Source organism: Nelusetta ayraudi, unplaced genomic scaffold (genome assembly GCF_046127955.1).
Source record: "Nelusetta ayraudi isolate G7.1 ecotype Tasmania unplaced genomic scaffold, CSIRO-AGI_Nayr_v1 ptg000034l, whole genome shotgun sequence".
Taxonomy (NCBI): Eukaryota; Metazoa; Chordata; class Actinopteri; order Tetraodontiformes; family Monacanthidae; genus Nelusetta; species Nelusetta ayraudi.
Genome location: NW_027466084.1, coordinates 4670369 through 4692500, shown reverse-complemented (window position 1 = coordinate 4692500; position 22132 = coordinate 4670369). Strand labels below are relative to the sequence as shown.

The 22132-nt window shown below is 45.6% G+C and overlaps 1 protein-coding gene across 3 annotated transcripts in view; it reads right to left on the bottom strand.

Moving 5' to 3' along the window:
* The window catches only part of LOC142892452 (ral guanine nucleotide dissociation stimulator-like 1), a 15369-nt gene extending 3371 nt beyond the window's left edge, over nt 1-11998 (bottom strand). The window contains exons 1-14 of one of the 3 annotated variants that reach the window (XM_076032634.1): nt 11799-11998; nt 9176-9462; nt 8773-8817; nt 8452-8648; nt 7848-8005; nt 7504-7752; nt 6077-6180; nt 5615-5699; nt 4304-4375; nt 3474-3560; nt 2771-2803; nt 2451-2572; nt 1762-1851; nt 783-912 (exon numbers count right to left, since the gene is read on the bottom strand). In XM_076032634.1, coding sequence (XP_075888749.1) covers nt 783-912; nt 1762-1851; nt 2451-2572; nt 2771-2803; nt 3474-3560; nt 4304-4375; nt 5615-5699; nt 6077-6180; nt 7504-7752; nt 7848-8005; nt 8452-8648; nt 8773-8817; nt 9176-9462; nt 11799-11822 — 1683 coding nt within the window. In that variant the 5' untranslated portion in view covers nt 11823-11998. The remainder of the gene's footprint in view (nt 1-782; nt 913-1761; nt 1852-2450; nt 2573-2770; nt 2804-3473; nt 3561-4303; nt 4376-5614; nt 5700-6076; nt 6181-7503; nt 7753-7847; nt 8006-8451; nt 8649-8772; nt 8818-9175; nt 9463-11798) is intronic. The other 2 variants (XM_076032635.1, XM_076032636.1) reach the window with 2 other exon arrangements.
* Nucleotides 11999-22132: the final 10134 nt, after the last annotated feature.

Here is a 22132-nt window from a genome sequence, read left to right as displayed (position 1 = left end):
CCCCCCCCCCCCCACCAACCACCCGTCAACAAAAGTAGCGTAGCGCGATAGTGATAGCGACCCACCTCCAACGAAAGTATGCCGGGACGTTAGCGCGATATCACAGACTTTAGATTTAAAGTCTTAAAAAGAAAATAGGAAATAAACCTTTAGGGTGGCAAATGACTTTTCTTTTTGTTGAGGAATCTTGTTCTGGCTATTATTTTATCATAGGTATGCAAGTCATAGGTAGAAATAGCTCAAAGGTCATAGGTCAAAGGCAGAGATCAAAAACAAACAGTTTAAAATTGCCTCAGACGTCCAAGCAATTTATTCTAAATTGATAAATATATCTGATAAATTCAAGCGCTTTTAGCATTTCAAGCGTGACCACAGAGTATTTATTTCTTCAAAAACAAAATGAACATAACCTCACTTGGAAACAACCGTCCTTAAAGTCACACTGTTGATACAGCAAATACCTCCACCCGCCCTCGTTATGTAACACTTAATTTATGCTGGTGGACGGCTTTTACTTGAAACAGGATCTTTTGTCAGAGTGGATTATGTAAGTATCCTAGTTTTGTTTTTACTTTGTTTTTGTTTTTTTCGAGGACCGAGCGCTTGCGGCGTTGTTTGAATAATTCAAAACAGGACCAGCGTGCCACAGTCTTGCAGCAGACGGCAAAGCTCTCAACAAAGATCTACTCCGTCTCCGAACAGCTGGCAAAGTCATTAGACAATGTTGCACACACACAAACACCGCAAACACACAGCAGTCAGTCAGTCAGTCAGTCAGTCACCTGCAGTCGGATGGAACAGGCAGCGTTCTGGGAGGACAGATCCTCCAAGTCAGATCCACTGGAGCCAGATGATGAAACACTGATCTGGTCAGCAGGGACTTTTTTAGATCCGTCGCTGGCTGCTAGCAGACTGAGAGCAGGAGTCAACCAGTTTGGAACGAAAAAAGAAAAAACAACAACAGACAAGTCAGCATTTACATTGAACAGAACAATAGAAGCCAGTATGTATGCATGTATGTATTAGGGAAATGTAGCAAAAGTAGAATGTGCGCTTTGAAAGAGGAGCTGTTTTATCATTCATTCATCTTCTATGCCCGATTATTCCTATTCAGGGTCACGGGGGTCTGCTGGAGCCTCACCCAGCTGTCTTAGGGCGAAGGCAGGGTGACACCCTGGACAAGTCGCCAGTTCATCGCAGGGCCACATAGAGACAGACAACCATTCACACTCACATGCACACCTACGGACAATTTAGAGCGTTCAATTGACCTCACATGCATGTTTTTGGAGTGTGGGAGGAAGCCGGAGAACCCGGAGAGAACCCACACAGACACTGGGAGAACATGCAAACTCCACACAGAAAGGTCCCAGGCCCGGGCCCCCGGAATCGAACCCACGACCTTCTATTGTTGTTATCATTATTTGTTTTTATTATGATTATTTTGATATTTATTGTGTTGCTGTGGATGTTGTGTGAAGCTCGTTGTCAATTTATTTCTTAGGGGCAGAAAATATAAGACTGTTGTTCTTTCTGCTTCCTTTCATTCAGGATGTGGGGAATTTTTGTGCTGTTTTGCTTTAACTAAATTCTAATTAAATAAATAAATAAATAAACAAACAAACAAACAGTATTTAGTTTTAATTGTGCCGTTGGTTGTTCCTATCCTACTGGACTCTTCCATGGCTGAGATGTGACTTGAAAAGAAAAAGAGCACATTGCGTGTGTTTTCCCCTCTTAACAGCGAGGGCTGACACTCACGAGGAGAGTTTCTTTGTCAGAGTGCGGCGGCTCCGGGGAGGCGGTGAACACAAGTCAACCGGAGGCTCCAACTGCTGGGACAGTTCGTAGCTGAAAGTCAAAGCACACATGACTGGTGGAATCCTTGCGGGGTTTTTTTTTTTAACTCTAATCTGACATCTGGTTGACTCTCAGTTAGTTTCACTAAACCATTCTAACCAAACCATCTCTGTTTTGCTGTTTTTGAAGACTCGCTCAATTTTGTAAAACAAGTAACTGGATGTTGCATCATCAACGTCAAAATCCTCACTATTTAGAATTAAACCCAGGTTACATACAGTGTTAAAGGTCCAGTGCGTAAAATTTAGCTTGATCTATGATGTTTATATACTGTAGGTAAACGCTTAATACAATCTCTATAAATACATTGATAAAAGTGTAGACTGGCAGCACAATAAAAGTCATTAGGTTTACCTAAGAACGGAAAACATATTGATAAGAATATACATAGAACAATAAGGGTCTTGCTCCCAGTTCGCTATATATATGGAACACGTTGTCGGGGAGGCTTCCTTAATAAATGCACACACTGGACCGTGTTTGTTTACATTGTACAGAACTGTTCATTATTTCTTTTGAAAGCAGGTGTAAAGTCAAGCAAAAGCAAAGTCATGTGCAGCAGCGAAGTGGCCCTTCAGCCTTGGGCTCACCTCTCCTGGTCTGTGAGCAACTCGCACCTCTGCAGCCACGCAGAGATCCTGTGGCGATGGGGCAGGTTGTACTGGGAGCAAGAGGCCTGCAGCCTGCGGATCTGGGACAACACGTCAAACTCCTGCCAGGGACATGCAAGACGGACAGAGGTGGAGTCTCAGAGGTGACACACAGGTGTACAGGTACATCACTGACAGAACATCATCTGAGTGTCTTCATACTATCTTAATGGCTTCTTCTTCAAAATGACAAAAAAGTAAGAACGACAAAAGCGACTGCAAAATGAGTGTCTGGAAGCGTGCCACGCAGATTGACGTACCCTCCTCCTTTTTTCAAAGTTTATGAGCCCACCCTGTCAAAGAGGACCAGAGTATCAATGTCACATTTAACGTCAGTACATACACACTGCAGTAACGTTTCAGCGTTCAACCCTCCTCAAGTTATTCTACGACTCAAGTTAGTCCTACTGTGCACCTACATTTCCAAGGCCTTCTTAAAACATCATTTTCACATTTGTGTCACATGATAAAGTGCACTACTCTTACAACAGATATGCAGCACCTCTGAAAGCAGCTGAGAAAAGCTGCAGCATTTTTAGCAGTGACTGAAACACAGCCGGTGAATTTGTGGCTCTCTTCACTGCACTGAAGCCTCTGACAGATTTTTAGTAAGTCTGTCCTCAGTGCACAAAGAATATTTTTGAAATGATAATTGGTATTTTTTTTTGTTTGTTTCATCACAAGAATAAATAGGAAACAAATAATTAATTAAGAGTTGTTTTTATTTTAATTCCTGCTCGATGTCTCGATGATCCGAGACACATTAAAAACAGGTTGCAGGGTAACTTTTAAAGTTCACAATGAAAATCAGCAATCGAAGCAAAATGCTATAACTGTACTATAACATTTCACATACCGACACCCAAGCAAAATAGAGGCGTGTTTCATCTCCAAACATATTCATCATAACAGTATTTTAGCACCGCGTCCGCAAAGACACTTTTATTCTGCCCCATGATTTACCTCGATAGTATCTGGACAAGCAGTGTCCAGCATGGTGAGGATGGTCAGGTAGGTGCCCAGGTAGGGAACTGCCGCACTGGAGGTGCTCTGGTGACATGAGACATGAAGCCACACTGCACATTACGCTCACTGCGTCTGGTCATCAGTCAGGTTATTAGAGTCACAGAAGAAAAAGTCTCTGCAGCGTTGGGGATTCGTGTCTACACCCACTTAACACTTATCCCTCACCATGGCCTGGCCCAGCCGTGGGAAAACTACGGCCCGGGGGCCATGCGCGGCTCGTTACAGCTTTTTTACCCGGACCGCTGAACTTGAAGAAATATTAATAGTCATAAAAATAGCTGTGTTTCATCCATTTTTCCAGTGTTTTAAGAGTCCTTTCAATAACGAGCAAAATACCGTGGGCCTTCGAAGGCAACTATTTTGTTGTAACTTTGGCTCATTTTGAATTGACATTGACATGATATACTTTTTTCCTCCTATGAGGTGGGTCACAGTTAACACTCCATCCATCTGATCCTGCTCTGGCCCCTCCCACACATTTCAGAATCCATTGTGGCCCCACCAGTCAAAAAGTTGGTCCCACCTATGGTATGGCCTACAATTACCGCCCCGTGATGCCAGTGATCAGGGGTAACATGAGAGCTGCAACTAGCAATGAGAACGGCAAAACGTAGGCGTATGTAACAAAGACTGCATGTAGAGCACACAATGGTGTAAAAGATTACGTTTTTTTTTTTTTTTAAACAGTCATGAAATATGTCAGTGTTAATTTAGTATCAAATTACACGTTAAAAAAAAAAGGCCTTATTACCTAAGACGAGACTTACTATCTGTCTTGTGATTGGACACCGCTTGTCACTCTTTGGTGAAACGTTGTCCACAGTTTCCTGGCCTCCATCCTGTCAAAGTCATGGAGATTTGTTTGTCAGAATAAGTTACAGGCCCATCAACATAATCATCACACAGGTTATCAATGAATGAGGATTCCATAGAGCAGCACAAAGCAAAGCTCGGAATCTGGCGCGGAAAGCAAATGCCAACGTGAAGTTCTTTGACACATTAACGTGGACTTTCTGGAAGGCCGCCTTCACATTGGAGTCTCGGTACTTCACAAAGTCGGTCTGAGAGCAGCGGCGGGATTGAGCAAGTCACACAAAGCAGGATTATTTGTGCTCGCATCAAAGTTTTTGGCTGAATGCAACAACACGGAAAATGGACATAGCTCTTTGAATGTGAATGCCAGCTGTAAAAGCAACCATGACCAGATACTGGCACGCACAGTTGCTGCTCAGAGTGTGCGCCGCAGACCCTGAGCTCAGTGAGCTCTCACTGCGAGGCGCGAGTGACGCACTTGGACGCAACATGAACTGGGAACACACTGTTCTGTTCCGGAGGCCTCTAGTCTCTTATTAACATCATCTTTTTAATGATTAAGTCAGAGCAGCGTGAACTTGGAAGTGCTGAAAACGCACACGGACACACACAGTGTCTTGGCGGCTAATGTGGAAACGATCGGGTAAATGTGCGACGCGCTCCGACAGGAAGATACTTTTGCCCCCCCCCGTGTGAGATCGTGGTGGCACGACCTACAATTGTAAACAATCCTACCAGGGAAATCTGAATCAAACTGTTGGCACACAGCTCGACACGAACTGAACAACTATATGAGAGAACAATAATATGCTTCCTATATTTTCTTTCTGTTTTTTGTGTTCACTGCTGTATAGGTTTGACACATCTGTAGCAATTGCTCGCAGCAAGTTCAGCAAGTTCAGACGAAAGAATGGATCAACTGATTTACAGCCCTCATTTCTCTTTACATGCTTACAAGCTTGGGTTTAATTGGATTAAAGTTGATAGTTTGAGTCTAGATTTTCTGTCCTCTCCTGATTTTACAAGCAGAACAGAAAAGTTACACATTGCACAGATGCACACACACACACACACACACACAATGCATTGAACACACAATGCGAGAAAGAAAAACAGGAGTATGGCTTTGACTGTTTGGATTGTGGTCAGATGGGGTCAACGTTAATAATTCATAAAGACATCAAATCAAGAAGCTCCACAATTTTGAAAGGAGTCGAATCTGTGAACAGTCTCGTCAATGGCTACAATAAGTTGTTTCTTCTTACCTCCACCAGAAGCTCTCTGTTGGTTAACACACAGTTCTCATCCGGGAAGGTTTCCCAGAGGTTATGAAATGTTGTCATGCTATCCCTGCAGATAGAGCACACACAGGCTGTTGATTGGGGGGGATGAGGGAGGCGCTTCAAGAGTAGTTACAATGAAAAATAAAGAAATGGAATGTACTTGGTCCATGAAATTGTGTCATAACAGACAGACATGGGAAAAACACAAAGTACCAAGAAGTTATGAGTCAGGTATCCTTGACAACATAGCAGCCTCAGCAGAGTTCATGACCTGAGACGGAATGTGGGTCAACATGAGGGCAGCTAGTTGCTGACTTGCTCTTCCAGAGGTGGAACATTTCACTTTATGAGGCTCCATTGTGAAATGAACTCGGCATTGTACATGCAGCACGTGAACGTGAGTGTGGAAATGGGCAACGAGATGCTTCTACTGCCCATCCTGACCTGCTGACTGCAGGCCAAGTCTTCCGAAGCCTGTGGATTGAGTTGGACTGAAGAGCTGACAGGATGGCCCTGAGGGAGGAGAAGTTCTTCAACCGGTGACAATGCTGTGAAGGAAAACAGCAAGCAATTACAACCCCCACACCCAAAAAAAAACCATACAAGGGAACATCAAGTTGATTATTTTTTATAATTCTCAACCAGCGTTTCTCAACTGGTGGGCTGCAGCTTTGAGGACATTTTAAAATAATGATGTTATATATAATTATATATGTTATATATAATTATACAACATATATATGTTATATATTATGTTATATATAATATTATATATATAAATATATACATTTGTAGATGTTAAAATTGCAGATTTAATTTTGTTCATATGATGATTATGACTGGATAACGGCATTCTGCATTTGTTGCACTATTTTTCTATTTCTGTGGAATAAATTTGGGACGCAACTTTGTGATGAGAAAAAAAAAAAAAAATGACGTCGGTCCCGAGGCTCACACCAGCTGAGAACCACGGATCCAGGGGTGCACACACTTATTCAACATGCCAGCTATTTATAAAATGACAGAGTCAAAATGATCCACCTACTGTGAAATTGAAAAACATATTAATTCATAAACATAATTGTAGTCCAGTGATACATACATACGTACATAAATCAATAAATAACAAGAGCACGTAGGTTATGGATTATTGGTGTGTGTGTGTGTATGTATGTGTGTGTGTGTGTGTAAAACGCTTACACACACACACAGGCGCTCTTATGAGGAATGAGGGAGCGCGGACGCTCTCCGTCACTCTCACTCTCTCTCTGTCACTCTTTAATGCCTTGTGATGGACCCACACTACCTTTGCGATGGACCGATAGATCACGATGGACGTATTGGGCACCCCTGCACTGCTCTATACCATTGACTGTATATGAAGATGGAGTTGTGGTGAGGTTTTTGACAATTCTGCGTTGGCCTCCTTTTGAAACAGGAAGCTGCGTCCATCCTCAAATGTCCAGTGTGTAGAATTTGGCTTGATTTATGATTTTTATATTGGTAAAAGCTTAACATACCGCAAATAAAAACATTATTAAAAGTGTATAGTGTATCATCATATCACAATAAAAGTCATTTGGTTTTCCGACTCAAAGAGTTGCTCTCATACACATAAGAATATACATGGAGCAAGGGTCTTGCTCCCAGTTAGCTGCCATCTTGCACCACCGTATTTTAAGGAAGCATGTCTGACTTTGGACACTGGACCTTTAAATACAGTCAAAGTTATATATAAACTCTTATATATTTATAATTTCTGTACATAATTGGTAAATAAAGGTCATATAAGGCCTTGTGCAAATAGATTAAACATGTGTTTGCTTCTTTTCCTACTCATTCCTCCATAACAACAATGCTTGAATACTGACCTGTGCTACTCGGATCCACTTCTCTATAATGCGGGCCCGTTGATCTGGCGTACTGGGAGGCCGGCTGGTTGAGGTGAGACTGGCGGTTGCATCTCTGTGCTGACAGAGCAGTGACACAATGACTTGGTTGGCAATAGTGTTGAACTGTGTGACGGTGGCCCGGATCGTCGGGGACACGTCTTCCTTTTTGTCCCTCTGAGACCACACACAGCCTAGACACTGGTACGGGGCCACCTTAGCAAACAGAACCTGAAAGCCCGTGAAAAACAACCATTAGCCTTCAGAGTCGATGTTTGACGGTGAAAGCGCACAAGATTTCAGTATCTGGTAATATTATTACGCACAGAGTCAATATAGGTTAGTTGTTCAGCAATTTCCACCTCAGCGAAATCCATAATGCCCTCTTGCTCCAGGGAGGTTTCGCACCCTGTGTTATCTTCACCAAACACCTTTTTACCCGGCTGCTCATCGACCTGATCCGAACACGTGTTTGTCTTGGCATCTGTGAAAATCATCAATGGAAGAACGCAGAAAAAAGTGGGCAATGATGTTTTCAATGCTCACAATCATAATACATGCCATTGTGCGAAATACCCGTCAATTTTCAGGGAAAAGGTTGGGGTGGGGCGTCCCCATCCTACCGATATACTATAGATACTCAATATCAATCTAAATTTCCTTAACATGCAGCATGAATATTTAAAAAATATATATATACATTAGACAGACTGATTCCAAACATTTTTGTGACCATCAGTGACAATAATCTGATTTTTCTTTTTAGCTAAAAACTTTAAATTTTGCTCTGTGGCTTTCAGGGGTCTCACGGGTTAATCGGGGGAAACCCCTCTGTATTTCACACATCACTACATTGATACCCACCATTTGCCAACCGTGTGGAGACAAATGATGGGCCCGGCTATGGGGGTCACATAACGGAAGGCTAACCTTTGAGGAACGCTCTAAGCAGCTCCTCAGCCTGCGCTGCCAGTGAGCAGAAAGTGGGCTGGGAGCGCACGGTGTTGTGGACGGCGGCGCTGATCTTGAGGTGATCCAGAAGTAGCCTGAGCGGAGCATGCAGGGGAGGGTCTCTGAAGTCCTCGCTGTACTCGTCCAACCATGTCTGGACAAAGGTCAACAGGTGGCTGAGGGAACAAGAGGCAAAACTGTCATTGTTTAACTATTTTGACACGGCAGCGCAACAGAAGCTAACATAACTACAAGTTTCAAACATAGAAACAATATGCCAAATAAAAGCGACTTACGTACCTCCGGTTGCACTCACTGCTGTCGAGACCTGAGGCAGCATTGTCTCTACAGAGAAGCAATCATATTTCAATACTTTTTTCTTTTTTTTTCAATACTGTGTTCGAAAAGTTCAGATTCTAATCTATTTTTTCCTGCATTCATCAACTGACTTCAAATCACATGAGCAGTGGGCGTCAACGCTACTACTGGAGTTAAAGTTAGAGCGGAAGCGTCGATGTTCTCACCTTCGATGTTGAACAGTAAAGCAGTCAATGATAATATTCGATCGCTTAGAGAGAATAAGTAAGCTTGCTGTGGCTGCTGTGTCCCAGTGTTTTCTGGTCACTGTGAGAATAGAAAGATCGAGCTACTCTCCTTCAAAACCCAGACATGTACTGATAATAAAAATGGAAATTAAAATAACCTCAGGAATAGCAGCTCTACGAGGTGTGCAGTATCAGTGAATGTTCTGTATGATGGCAGCAAGATCTCGCCGAAGTCGGCTTCTTGGCGTGCAGGGTCGAGCAGGTGAGCGACCAGCCCGTCCAGGGTCGCGGCCTTCAGACGCCGCACCTTGTAGGTCCGGTACTGGACGAAGGTACAGCAGGGGTTCTTCTCACTGGTGGTCGAGGAGGGCAGGGGCTCCCGACGCAGAGTGACCCCGTACACAACACCATCCTCAAGCTCCTCGCCCCATTCCTGCACTGGATTCTGGGAAGTGACAAATGTGGACGTTGTATTATTTTTTTATCTATCTTTAACCAGGTGTCAATCAGAGGAAATCGGCAGAACGACGGACGGAAAGGTCCAGTGTGTAATATTTGGCTTGATTTACCATTCTTATATTGGCAAAAGGTCAACATACTGCCCATAAATACATTATAAAAAAGTGTATAATCGCAGTACAATAAAAGTCATTTGGTTTTCATACCCTTAGAGCCTTTCTCATATATATATATCAGAATATCCATAGATCAATCCGGGCCTTGCTCCCAGTTAGCTGCCATCTTGCACCACCATATTTCCAAGGAAGCCAGTTATGAACAATCCAGCTACCTGACAGTGTGTTTCATGAATACGGTGAACGCTGCCGTCCTCAAATAAACCAAGGAGAATGAAGGTGGACAAGGTATCCAGGTTCATGTCCACTTGATGTCACCGTTTCTTCTTCAAAATCTCCAAATATTATACACTGGGCCTTGTAAACGTATACAGGTATTGGGTCAAATTAGGGGTGTGAATCTTTCACTCACAAAACGATCCGATTCAAATCTCGATTCACAAGCTACGAACCGATTCAGGGACGATTCATAAAAAATAGTTAATAATTTGGTATGATCCGATCCGGTTCGGTTCAGTGCGATTCAATACAAATGAACAACTTAACCCCAAGTGCTTATTTTTACTTTACCGATCTTTACCGATCCAGGGCTCCATCAACCGATGCACTCGGATCTCATACGTCACAGACCGATAACCGATTCAAATCGGTTTATCTTTACACCACTAGGTCAAATGCATGTTATCGATCACAAAAGTGAGTTGGCAAAAATAGCAATGAGTCGATCTATACATGTGCATGTGCAGCAGCACTAGTACCGGTGTAAACCACAACAACAGCATATTATTTGCTTACAGTCATAACCATTAAATAGAGTTGTGCAATGCCCATGCAAACAAGTTAGTGTGTTGCTATTGTAATCATGCAAGAGTTTGCCTTTGCTTTTGCCTTTGATCACAAAACGTCCGAGCAATAAACCAGGCTACCTTTTACTTCCTCTATTCTATCAGGACAATACTGGGCAAGTTGAGGAGATCTAAGACTTCATCGAAGCAAACAAATCAAGTTCAACAAACTGCCAAAAGATCGCCCAACTGAAAAATATATTTCCCTCTCCCGTTGATAACTGCAGGGAGAAAGGGGCAAGAGTGAAGTGTGAACTTGCGAAAGAGGCTATTAAAACATGACTCAGTGACACATCCACTGGGACACAGGACGCCACAGTATTTGCTCCCAATAAAAGCTCTTTCAAACTAGCACTTGACCTGTAATACACAAGAGGCCTGCTTTTACACCATGTGTTATGGCATGTATCAATCAAGTATCAATGTGATCTGCTGTACATTTGGAATGTATCAAGTAGTATTTTATTTTTACCTATTACACCCATCCTGGAGGGGGGGGGGGAAATGCATATACAGCTTTCGGGTTCTATTCTACCTGGTATCTTGCGTCCCCTTGTTCCTCACTCTTTGAGTCTGCCAGCTGGCTGCACAGACAGTGTGTTGTGTGTGGTGTTACTCAGTGTCAGGGACAGTGGTGCTCAGCACAATATTCAAACCCTCATCGCAGGAGAAAAAGACTTCTTTGTGAAGCTGTTCATCACAACAGTTGAGTTTACGGTGCATAATATGGATAGAAAAGAGCCAGCAGACATTTGTGGACTAAATGTCAACACTGAGGTTCGACTATGGAAGTTCCCTTTAGTTATAATAATGTATGAAAAGAAAATATCCATATATTGCTTGTCTATCTAAAAAAAACAAATAAAACAAAAAATAATTTGCTGAGAAGAACTTCAGCCTGTTCTCTCGTTTCTTTAATTTCTTGGAACTTGTTGTCTATTAAAGACAATACAGATTCATTCGTATCACGTCAATATTAGACGTAGGCTGGTCGTTTACAGTGACGGTGCTGTCAGAAGCTTTAGTGCGGGTTGCTTATTAGTCTTACTTCGAACAATTTTTAAGGCACAAGCTTTGTAAAGTTGACAAAAACACGTGCCATTTTTTTCCTTGTTTTTACGTATCCACTCATTGTGGAACAACGTGTTCCTTCCGTTTCAATAAATCCGTTTATTGTTTTATTTATGTTTTTAATCCAACGTCTGTTTCGAATCGGGGGCCAATGAAAGGAGCCGTCTCAGTGACAGAAAAACATTTGCGGTCTCATTCGCTGTGACATTCCGGACTCGTGATTTGAACAAGCCACGCACAAATGTAACCGGGATGAATCTCGAATTCGCTGTAAACAGTAATTCCCTTACCATCGTCAGCTCCCATTTCCCCATCTGGTCCAGTTGGTGGCCGAAGACGCGCTTTTCAACAAGAAACGCTGTTCAAAACGTCCACATTCACTTTTTCGCGACACTTGAGAGTCGATGGTCTTCGAGGTTTTAACGCGGGTTTCACAGCTCAATGTTGACTAAACTACATTCTCACTGTCTCGCTGAAACTCACTCCTGTCCTTGGCCGTCCCTCCACGAGACACGATCTCGCCGTCGATGCCGCCCACCGCCGGCTGATCGACTCCGCCCACAGCCACCTCGGTGACGGCACATTGGCTCTGTGTGTGTGTGTGTGTGTGTGTGTGTGTGTGCGCGCGCGCGCGCTAAGAAAAAAAAACGTTTCTACCTCAATACATATAGATTACCATCTATACCATCATATGATCAAACTACCTGTTTGGAAGTTTGATCATATGACAATAACACTGTCTACTGTTGCACCATGTTTTCCCAACAGGCGTCGTTATTTACGCTCACAAATGTAGCATCAACCAGTTTGGACATAACAAACGTTGCCCAGCAGTAGTTTATGGGATCGCAGGAGTGCCTAAATTAAAAAATAAATAAGTAAATAAATAACTATTAAAAAAAAGGGAATATAAATAACTAAATAAATAGAAATATAAAGGTACATTTTGTCTTCGCCTTTTCCCTTTTTGTAAAAGATGAATGGTAAAAACAATGACAAAAGTTTTTGTTTTTACCACCAAGTTCAAGCAAAGGCAATCAAATGGCTTTGGGTGGGGCCTTCTGACCAGGATTGGTAGTTGATACCTGATCATTCCATGGCTAGCATAGCTAGCTCCTTGGGCACATTTCCACCAGCGCTTCTTGGCTTCACGGTACGGCTCAGTACAAAAGTGTTCACGCTGCAACTGTGGTTTACCACAGCAAGACGTACCGAAGCTCCCTTGGCATTCGTTATGCCTTCCACGTCCCGGTTTAATATGCTTTACTTATTTTGTATTGACCATGTTTTTTTTTCAAAACATTTTAGTAGGGCTTAAAATTCTCTTTTTCTAATACTGTTAACTTGTATCAAATCACTGTCCTAGCTGAGAAAATGAAGACGCTGAAACCATCACTTGAATCATAAAATCTTTTATTTCCAGACAAGAATATCACAAGTCCACACAAAGCACTAAACAGTAACAGCTTTATTCAACAGATGTTGTCAGAGCTGGCTCAACTCTCCGACAAACAAAGCAACGAGGGAATGCAGCTACAAAAGTATATTCATTTAACAGAATAAAACGAAAGCTAAATGTAACAGAACACAGCAGCTTATATCTGTAGTGTTGGATATCAGTAGTGTGTGCGAGTGCATGGCTGTATGTGAGTGTTGTAAGCAAACTAATCATAACAAGATAGCAGGTGAGCTGCAGGAACCAGCCCGTGCATGACGAGTAGTTGACAGCAGCGTAGCAGAGAGAGAACAGGTGAGCTCTGCAGGACAGTGGCAGAGATAAAAGTACATGGCACATGTCACATGACAACATACAATAAACACCGGGCCCAGTCCTATGTTCTACGCTATAGGCGCTCTAGACAAGATATCCGCCAAGACATTCTCTTGCCCTTTAAATTTATGTATCTCCAAGTCGTGACCCTGCAAAAAGAGAGACCACCTAGTTAGTCTGCAGTTCGGAGACTTCGGGGTGCCCAGAATTGTCAAAGGGTTGTGGTCTGTATAAACTACAAGAGGTGCCGTCCCGCCCATGTATACCTCAAAATGTTGTAAAGTTAAAATGAGTGCTAATGCCTCTTTCTCTACCACTGAGTAGTTGGCCCGATGATGATTAAACTTGCGTGAAAAGAAGCAGACTGGTGTTAATACCCCCTCGTCCCCTCCCTGGAGTAGGACGGCACCGGCCCCGACCTGGCTGGCATCCACCTCAGAGTTTAAATGGGCAAGCTTTTCAGGGCTCATGCGGTAAAACCGCTGTCTGATTGGCTGTGCCCCGCCCACATCGATGTTATGCTCAATCCAGGTGGTGCGGGAGGGAACGTCCCCAAAAAGCTGCGGGAACTCACTGATCAGCTCCGTCAGTTCGACACGCTGTTCATCTGAAAGGTGCGACAACAAGGAATCAAGATTACGCAGTGACTCTGAATTTTTCAGCATACCACTCAGCAGACCGTTATCATGCTTCGGAATGCCATCGGACTCCTGCGCAACGCTGCAGGTGTCCACCACAAGCGCCGGACACACCTTAACACCTGTAACGCCCTCACCACCCCCTTCGCGCTGATAATATGGCTTTAACAGGTTCACGTGGTACAGCTGAGAAGACTTCCTTCGACCTGGAGTAGAAACCCGATAGTTCACGTCTGAGACTTTCTCAGACACAGTGTATGGACCAACGTACCTAGCCTGGAACGGCGACGTCACCAGCGGAGTCAACGCGAGGACCTGGTCCCCTGGGCTAAACCCATAGCGCACCATGCCACGGTCGTAGTGGGTCTTCATTTTTCTCTGAGGCTGTCCCAGCTTTTCCCGCGCCAACAGACCTGACCAAAACAACTTGTGTCGAAAACCGTTGATAAAATCAATGAGGTTCCTCGGCACCTCAGTAGGAACTAACCCACCCTTCAGGGCAGCCAACGGCCAGCGCACTGGCGCGAGTTCGGCCTGAAGCCCGTGCTCTCCTGTACAGCCTCTCGCGCGGCCAACAGCAACCACGGGAGACCATCCTCCCGGTCTCGGTCTAACTCTGTGCAGTATGCACGCAACAAAGACTTAAGCGTCTGATGGAAACGCTCTAATGCTCCTTAACTTTGTGCGTGATACGGAGTGGATTGGTTGTGGTTCACCCCCAGTGTTTTCAACACTTGAGCGAACAAACATGAGCAGAAATTAGACCCCCGTTCACTCTGTATGACCTTGGGTATACCGAACACTGAGATAAACAGAGCGAGTGCTCTAACCACAGCTTTGGTTGTAATGGAGCAAAGTGGATAAGCTGCCAGGTAGCGAGTACACTGACACATTACCGTCACATTGTGTCGGATTACATTTACCGCCGTAAATACTTACACCCCGACTTGGCACTGGGCAGCGGTCCCACACAGTCTATAATCAGGTATTCGAACAGCTCACTCACCACCGAAATTGGCTGCAACGGCATGGGCTTTATGCGCTGATTGGGTTTCCCGGTCAACTGACACACATGGCATGTCCTGATATATGCCGCCACATCCTTCTTGATCTGCGGCCAGAAAAAGTGTTTTAGCACATGCAAATAGGTTTTACGCACCCCAAAGTGACCCCCTTCGTCATGTGCCACTCGCAAGGCCTGGGAGCGAAAATTCTGAGGCACCAACACCTGAAACACAGGCACCCCCACCACATCATCAACACAAGGCAGCCATTTTCGCACCAAGAGCCCATCATATCAAAATAGCCCTGTGCAAGGTCATCAACTTGGTGACGTGGTACCATTTGATCCCACACCGAGGACAACGAGCCGCCTGCTCTCTGCTCTTTAATCCACTCATTTCTTGACACCATCGCCAGTAGTTTAGGCAACGGAACTGACTCCATGGCGATTGCAGCCTCAGAGAGCGCAGATGCCTCTTTACTCTGAGCGCGCGTCACGGCACACACGGGACAAACTTCCCACGCCAAACTGCTTGATGCCACTTCCAAAGACTGGGACATCACCACAGGTGCCGGGGAAACCCTGGGCCAAACCCGACCGTCACAGATGTAATTTTCTAATGTGGCGGTATGAGGCACCATTGCCAGGCAGAGGGCGCAGTCTATTTTTATATACCCTTTTTCTTTCTCGCGACCTGTTGTTGATTGAGCTGAGGGAATAAGAACAGGCACTATCCCTCCCCTCAACCGCCGCTCCTGCCCGCCCACTTCCGGGTCATTACACATGCCGAGCTGCGTCTGAGTACAGGTAGGCGCACCTTAGCGTGCCGTTATTTTACATACACACACACACAGTATGTTCTTTTTTTAACGATGGATCCGGCGTCATCACTGTGACGAGGCGCATTGACGGTGTTGGGTGCTGCTAGCCAGAATCAAGTTCGCTGGCACACCTGCGGTGGCTGCCTTAAGCGCCGCCGTCGGCCCCCTCTCATTCAAATAAACGGCCACGCGCTCATAACAATGAGTTGGCACAGGCCGTCAAACGTTGTAACAATGCGTGGTCAAATCCCGCACAAATTCTACACTGGTCTGTTTATCAGACTTTACCCAGTTCCTGAACTTTTGGCGATAGGCCTCTGAAACGAGTTCACTCGCCCCAAGTACAGCCGACTTCACCGTTTTGTACGTGAGCCCCTACTGCGGGTACACCGCCGAATACGCCTCCTGCGCCTTGCCCGTGAGGACGCACTGCAGCAAGAGGACCTTATCTCCGTCTGACCACTGCCTAGTCTCTGACACGCGCTCAAACAATGTGAAAAAAGTGTCGGGATCCCGCTCGTTAAACTTGGGTACAAGGCGCAGACTCGCAGTTAAATCTCTGCCCTCTCGCCCTGCCACAGACCCCAACTCACCCGACAACCTACTTTCACGGTCCAAAACCCTCAGCTTTGTCCTCTCCAGCTCCAATTGAAGCGTCAACTACTCCCGCTGTTGTTGAAACGAAAGCACCCCCGATTGACCCACCGGCACAAACGATGACTTCGACCTCCCTGCAGCCGCCGGTTCAGCAAGAGACTCCGCAGCAGGTTCCTTCTGCAACACACCTTTTTCAAACAATGTCAACAACACAAACATTTTTAATTCATCTTTAAGCATTCCCTCTTGCAACGCAATACCGTAGTGTTCCGCAATCTCGAGCAACTGATGCTTCCTACACGAATCCAAAAACACCGCACAGGGTGCGCCGTAAAAAGCTTCTAAGTCCATCCCCACCTGGAGCCAGATCCACACTACTCCCCCAGAGAGTTCCCTTTACTGCCTACCCTGAAATCTAGCTAATTTCCACCCTAGTCTTTGTGCAGTTCTGCGGTGGGTTGACTAGGCACGAAACCAGCGAGATCCGCACAGGCGAACCCACGGAGTGCCCCCGAGAAGGTTGCTCGCACAACCAATGCTAACCACTCCCCACAACACTATGTGAAAAAAACAAACTGACACACTCCCAAAGGAGAACGTGCCCTGAAGCCTAACGGGACCCCCCCCAGAGAATGCACACCAATAGCGTATCACCCAAACCCCCAAAGGTGAGAAAAACTTACTTTAAGCCAATATTAACAACCTACCACGACGCAAAATCCTGGACCGGACGAGCCCCCATTTGTCAGAGCTGGCTCAACTCTCCGATACATAAAGCAGCGAGGGAATGCAGCAACAAAAGAATATTCATTTAACAGAATAAAACGAAAGCTAAATGTAACAGAACACAACAGCTTATATCTGTAGTGTTGGATATCAGTAGTGTGTGCGAGTGCATGGCTGTATGTGTGAGTGTTGTAAGCAAACTAATCATAACAAGATAGCAGGTGAGCTGCAGGAACTAGCCCGTGCATGACGAGTAGCTCTGCCCTCTCGGAAGTACGCACGGCAGAAGCACATGAGCAATCAGGCTGTGGAAGAGAAAGAGAGAGAAACAGAGACTGCGCACGCACAGACAACAACAACCCCACCCACTTGGGGTTGTCACATGTGACACGTTTTAAAACCACTCTAGCGAAACTTAAGAGACAGCAAACCACTGCCTCTTAAGTCTTGCTGCCAGCGAACACAAAACACAAACAGAACATGGAGCTAGCGGTGGTGGCTAAGAGTTTATCGACATGACTCAGCATTTCTAACTTGCAAATAGCCTTAAAATGAAAGTCACAATACACTCAGAGGCCTTATACATGTTCTCAAATACACCTGTGGCCGACTATTCTCCTGTTGCCCACCCAGCCGAGTCGAGACCGTCTCCCTTTGACAGATGACAGAAGGCCGATGCCAAAAGAAATTGCGACATCTGCGGAGGGGTTTTCAAGAATGAGCACGGCGTGAAAATCCACCACGGCAAATCCAAGTGCAAAGAGCAATGCCAGCAACGCAGAGCACCTGAGCTTACCCAGAGTAACTTCTCTAAGTTTGTTACGAAAGTTTCTCAGTCGGTGAAGGAGGACCAGGGCCAGGAAACAAACCACAGCGCCCCAGACCTCCCTCCTCACCCTACTCAGGTGAGGAAGAAGAGTCGGTGAACCTGAAAGTACAAGAGACTTTGCGAGGAAGCCACACTTGAACTTACCACGAGCAGTAGATCGCAGGTGGGCTCAATTGGGCAACGATTTAAATATCATCCTGGAAAACACGCTGATAGGAGATGCAGCTGAGAAGATCAAGACTATGGTTAGACTTGTGAACCAGGCGTGCTACGACACCTTTGGCGCCAAAGAAGGCAAGACTCCTAGGCCACCAGCGGGGCCAAGCAGGAGACAGCAGCAGATAAAAGAGCTGCATGGTAACTACTGACACGTGGCGGGAAGCAAGTGGCAAGAAAAGGACAGCCCTGGATGAAATCAGCGCAGAGACGCGGAAAGGCTACTCCAGCATGCAGAGAGCTGAGACCACACAGAAGAAGCAGAAGGAGAAGCGCCATAAGAGGAAAGCTATTTTCAAAAGCACTTTCCAGTTCACAACAACTAGGAAAGCCCAAAGGTGGTGGTTCAGGAAATAGAAAACAGTGTGGCTGCCACCCATGTGGATTCTTCCAGATGTATTCCCCTGGGTGAATGTCCTTTCCAACTGTCGATTCTCACACCACACACCCGTTTCAACATGGCAGACTTCACTTTGGATGAAGTGAGGGCAGCTCACTTCAGCTCAGCTAGAAAGCTTCTACGGACACTGAGGATGAAGAACCTGGAACCCGGGCTTTGAACTCTTGTCGGGGGCTGCTTTGTGCCAAAAGAGCTCAATTCCACAAGACTCAACCAGTTCCAGAAGATTTCCCTCATGGACGTAGAGGGGAAAATCTTCTGATCCATCATCACCAAAAAGTGAACAACATATCTGCCCACCAATGGGTTCATCAATCCCGGTGTTTAAAAGGGAGTAGTGCAAGGATATTCTGGCTGCCTGGAGCATACAGCAGTGATTAGCCAGCTCATCAAAGAAGCCAAGAGAAATGTTAACATACTCTCTGTCATTTGGCCAGATCTTGCCAAAGCCTATCCAAGAGTCCCTCACCAGATGATAAGAAAGGCATTGGATCACTAGTTAGATAGTTTACATCTGGAACATCTGGTTGGCACTGGTCTGTGGCGACACGGACGTCAGAGCTGCTGCATTTTGTGTTATTTTGTTTTGTTATAAGTCCTATTGTTTTTCCATCGACGGTTGCCTGTTGAATGGCATTATGGGATGGCGATTTCTCTGAGAGCTTTCGGCACTGGACTGCTTCTGCTGCTTTCTGCAGTGAAGCCAAGCCAAAGAATTGGAATCACTCAAGAAACGCACGTCTACAAAAGGGGAACACTCTTGTCTCTGTGTAACAGCTATGCAGCAGAAGCACTGCTTTTCGCCAATCTGCCCAAGGAATTAAAAAGACACCCGAGAGTCAGCGGGTAGGATGAGGACGGGGACAAGCCGCGGACACAACAGCAGAGGAGTGGTAGACCCAGCGGAGTGAGGAAGAGGCTCCGACGGCGGGGGAACAAGCTGCCCTTACCCTCGCTTATCCTGGCTAACGTGCGTTCCCTGAAGAACAAAATGGATGAGTTAAAACTCTACACCAGGAACTGCAACAAGTACCGTGAGTCATGCGCCGTGGTTTTTACGGAAACATGGCTACACCCAGACATTCCCAACTCACTTGTGGAGCTGAACGGTTTCTCTCTTGCACGTTTTGACAGGTGTTTTGAGTCTGGTAAGAGGAGAGAGGGTGGACTATGCGTCTACATAAACGATAAGTGGTGCAGGCAGTACACAACGCTGGAGACTGTTGCAATCCGGACATTAAATTACTTTGCTTGAGTCTCAGACCATTCTTTCTTCCAAGGAAGTTTGGAAACATCCTAATTTGCGCCATTTATATACCCCCAAGTGCCAACGCAGGGAGAGCTGCTGCTCATGTAGCAGACTGCATGCATAGACAGCTGCAACGTACACCTGAGGCTCCCATACTCCCAAGAAAAGGACGGCCACTGCAACCAACCCACAAAGGGCTGTCGGATGATGCACCGGCCTTCTAGTCCTGCCGCAAACACACCACAACTAAACCCTTCACCCAAGAACTAAAACTGAACAGAAGCTCTGCCAGCCAGCGCGACAAGTACGGTGTTCCACGAGGCGCCAGAAGAGGGAGTGGCCGGATGGTGAGCGCAGGACCGGAGGAAGTGGAGAGAGAGCGCCGCGCAGGAACATTTTCGAATTGCGCACCTGGAACACCTGGGACAGGGGAGACACAAACAGTGGTTACACACACAAACCACTAGAGGGCAACAACGTAACACCGTTCTGTATTGAAGAGGAGTAAACCACTGGTTAAAACTTTGAAAATTTGGTCCACTGACAGTATAGGAACCTTGAAAGGGCGCTGTTCAAGCAACGACTGGGACATTTTCGGAACCAAATTTTCGGAACCAAGATGTTATTACATCTTACATTAACTTCTGTGTGGAGACAGTTATACCTCACAAGTCAATTAAAATATTTCCAAACAACAAGCCATACATCAATAAGGACATTAAGGACCTCCTCCAACCACCGGCCCACACCCTGAGTGACATGACCCACAGGCCAGTGTTTGACAGAGAGACCAATACTGACAGGCCGACAGCCCACTGCTTTGTATTTGGAACGTTACAGGACGTTACAATACAAAAAACCGAAGAAATGGTCTTTGACCCAGGTCTTGTGGGGGACAACACTCCGTTACTTATTCATGATGTTAATATTGCTCAGATTGATTCATACAAATACTTGGGTGTGCACATGAACAGTAACCTATCCTGCAATGTCCATATTAATAATGTGTTTACTAGACTCCAGCAGCGACTTCACTTTCTGCGTAGGCCCTGGGTGTTTGGTTTCATAAGGATTTCAGTGCCACAGTGGGACCAGGCACAGGAGCGCCTGCTGTCGTAGAAGGAGTTGTGGCAGACCGACCAAGGGAAAATGAGCTTTCTATTGCGCTCTGTGACTGACCTGCTGCCAACCCTAAGTAACCTGACGATCTGGGGCAAAGAGGAAGACTCATCTTGCAAGCAGTGTGACACTGGCTCATTCACACTGAACCACATCCTGACCGGCTGTCCAGAGGCATTGGCCGAAGAGCAGTACATGGAGACATGTAATGGTCCTTTGGGCGGAACAGCAGCGAGTCAAAGCCAAAACCAGCAAGCCCAACCACCAAAAGTCATAACCCTTGTGAGGGAAGGAGACAAGACTCGTAAGACAGGCACAGTGGCCAAGAACCGACCCTTTGCCCTGCAAGGAGCCTCAGACTGGGAGCTGAGTGTGGATCTGAAGAGGAAACTTGTCTTGCTGTCCAGGAGCTTAAAAACCATCATTGTGGCTGAGCTTACGGTACCCTGGGAAGAGAGGCGGGCCACATCCCACAAATTAAAAAAGGCCAAATACCAAGACCTAGTAGACGAGGCTGTCTTTAAGTAGTGGCATGCAACCAGCTACCCCATTGAAGTTGGCTGCTGCGCGTTCCCAGCAAAATCAGTATGCTACTTCCTCCAGAGGATGGGGCTGGAACCTGAACAGATAAGGAAAGCCACCAGGGACATAGCCACAGCAGCCGAGTCCATCTTAAGATGGTTGTTGCTGAAGAGAGCCCACAGTTGGAACCCTTCTGCAGGTGAAGGCAAGACAGGCTTTGCTGCCTCATTCAGGTTAAGGGGTGAAACACCGGGGACCCTGACATCCTTGCTGACGATGCGGAAGGTTTCGAACAACGTGGATGCTCAAATAAAATTCCAGCTTGGAAGAATATCTGCATCATCGTTGTTAGCGTAGTTCCTGCAGTTGTAGCTTATGGCAAAGCATCTCTGATGTTTATTTCACCTCCCGTTGCCCTCAAGCTACTTTCGTTTTGTGCTGAAATTTTTGTCTGAAAAGTGACCACAGTTTGCAGTGGAAACGCACTCAGACTGAGCCGCACTGTGAAGCCAAGAAGCGCCAGTGGAAATGCGCCCAAGGAGATGCTAGCCATGGAACAATCAGGTATCAACTACTAATCCTGGCTAGAAAGCCCCACCCAAAGCTTTTTGATTGCCTTTGCTTCTACCTTATGGTAAAAGCAAAGGCAAAAGACAAAGGCAAAAACTTTTGTCATTGTTTTTTCATATTTGTATTTTACAATGACAAAACGTAAAAGACGAGGACAGAATGC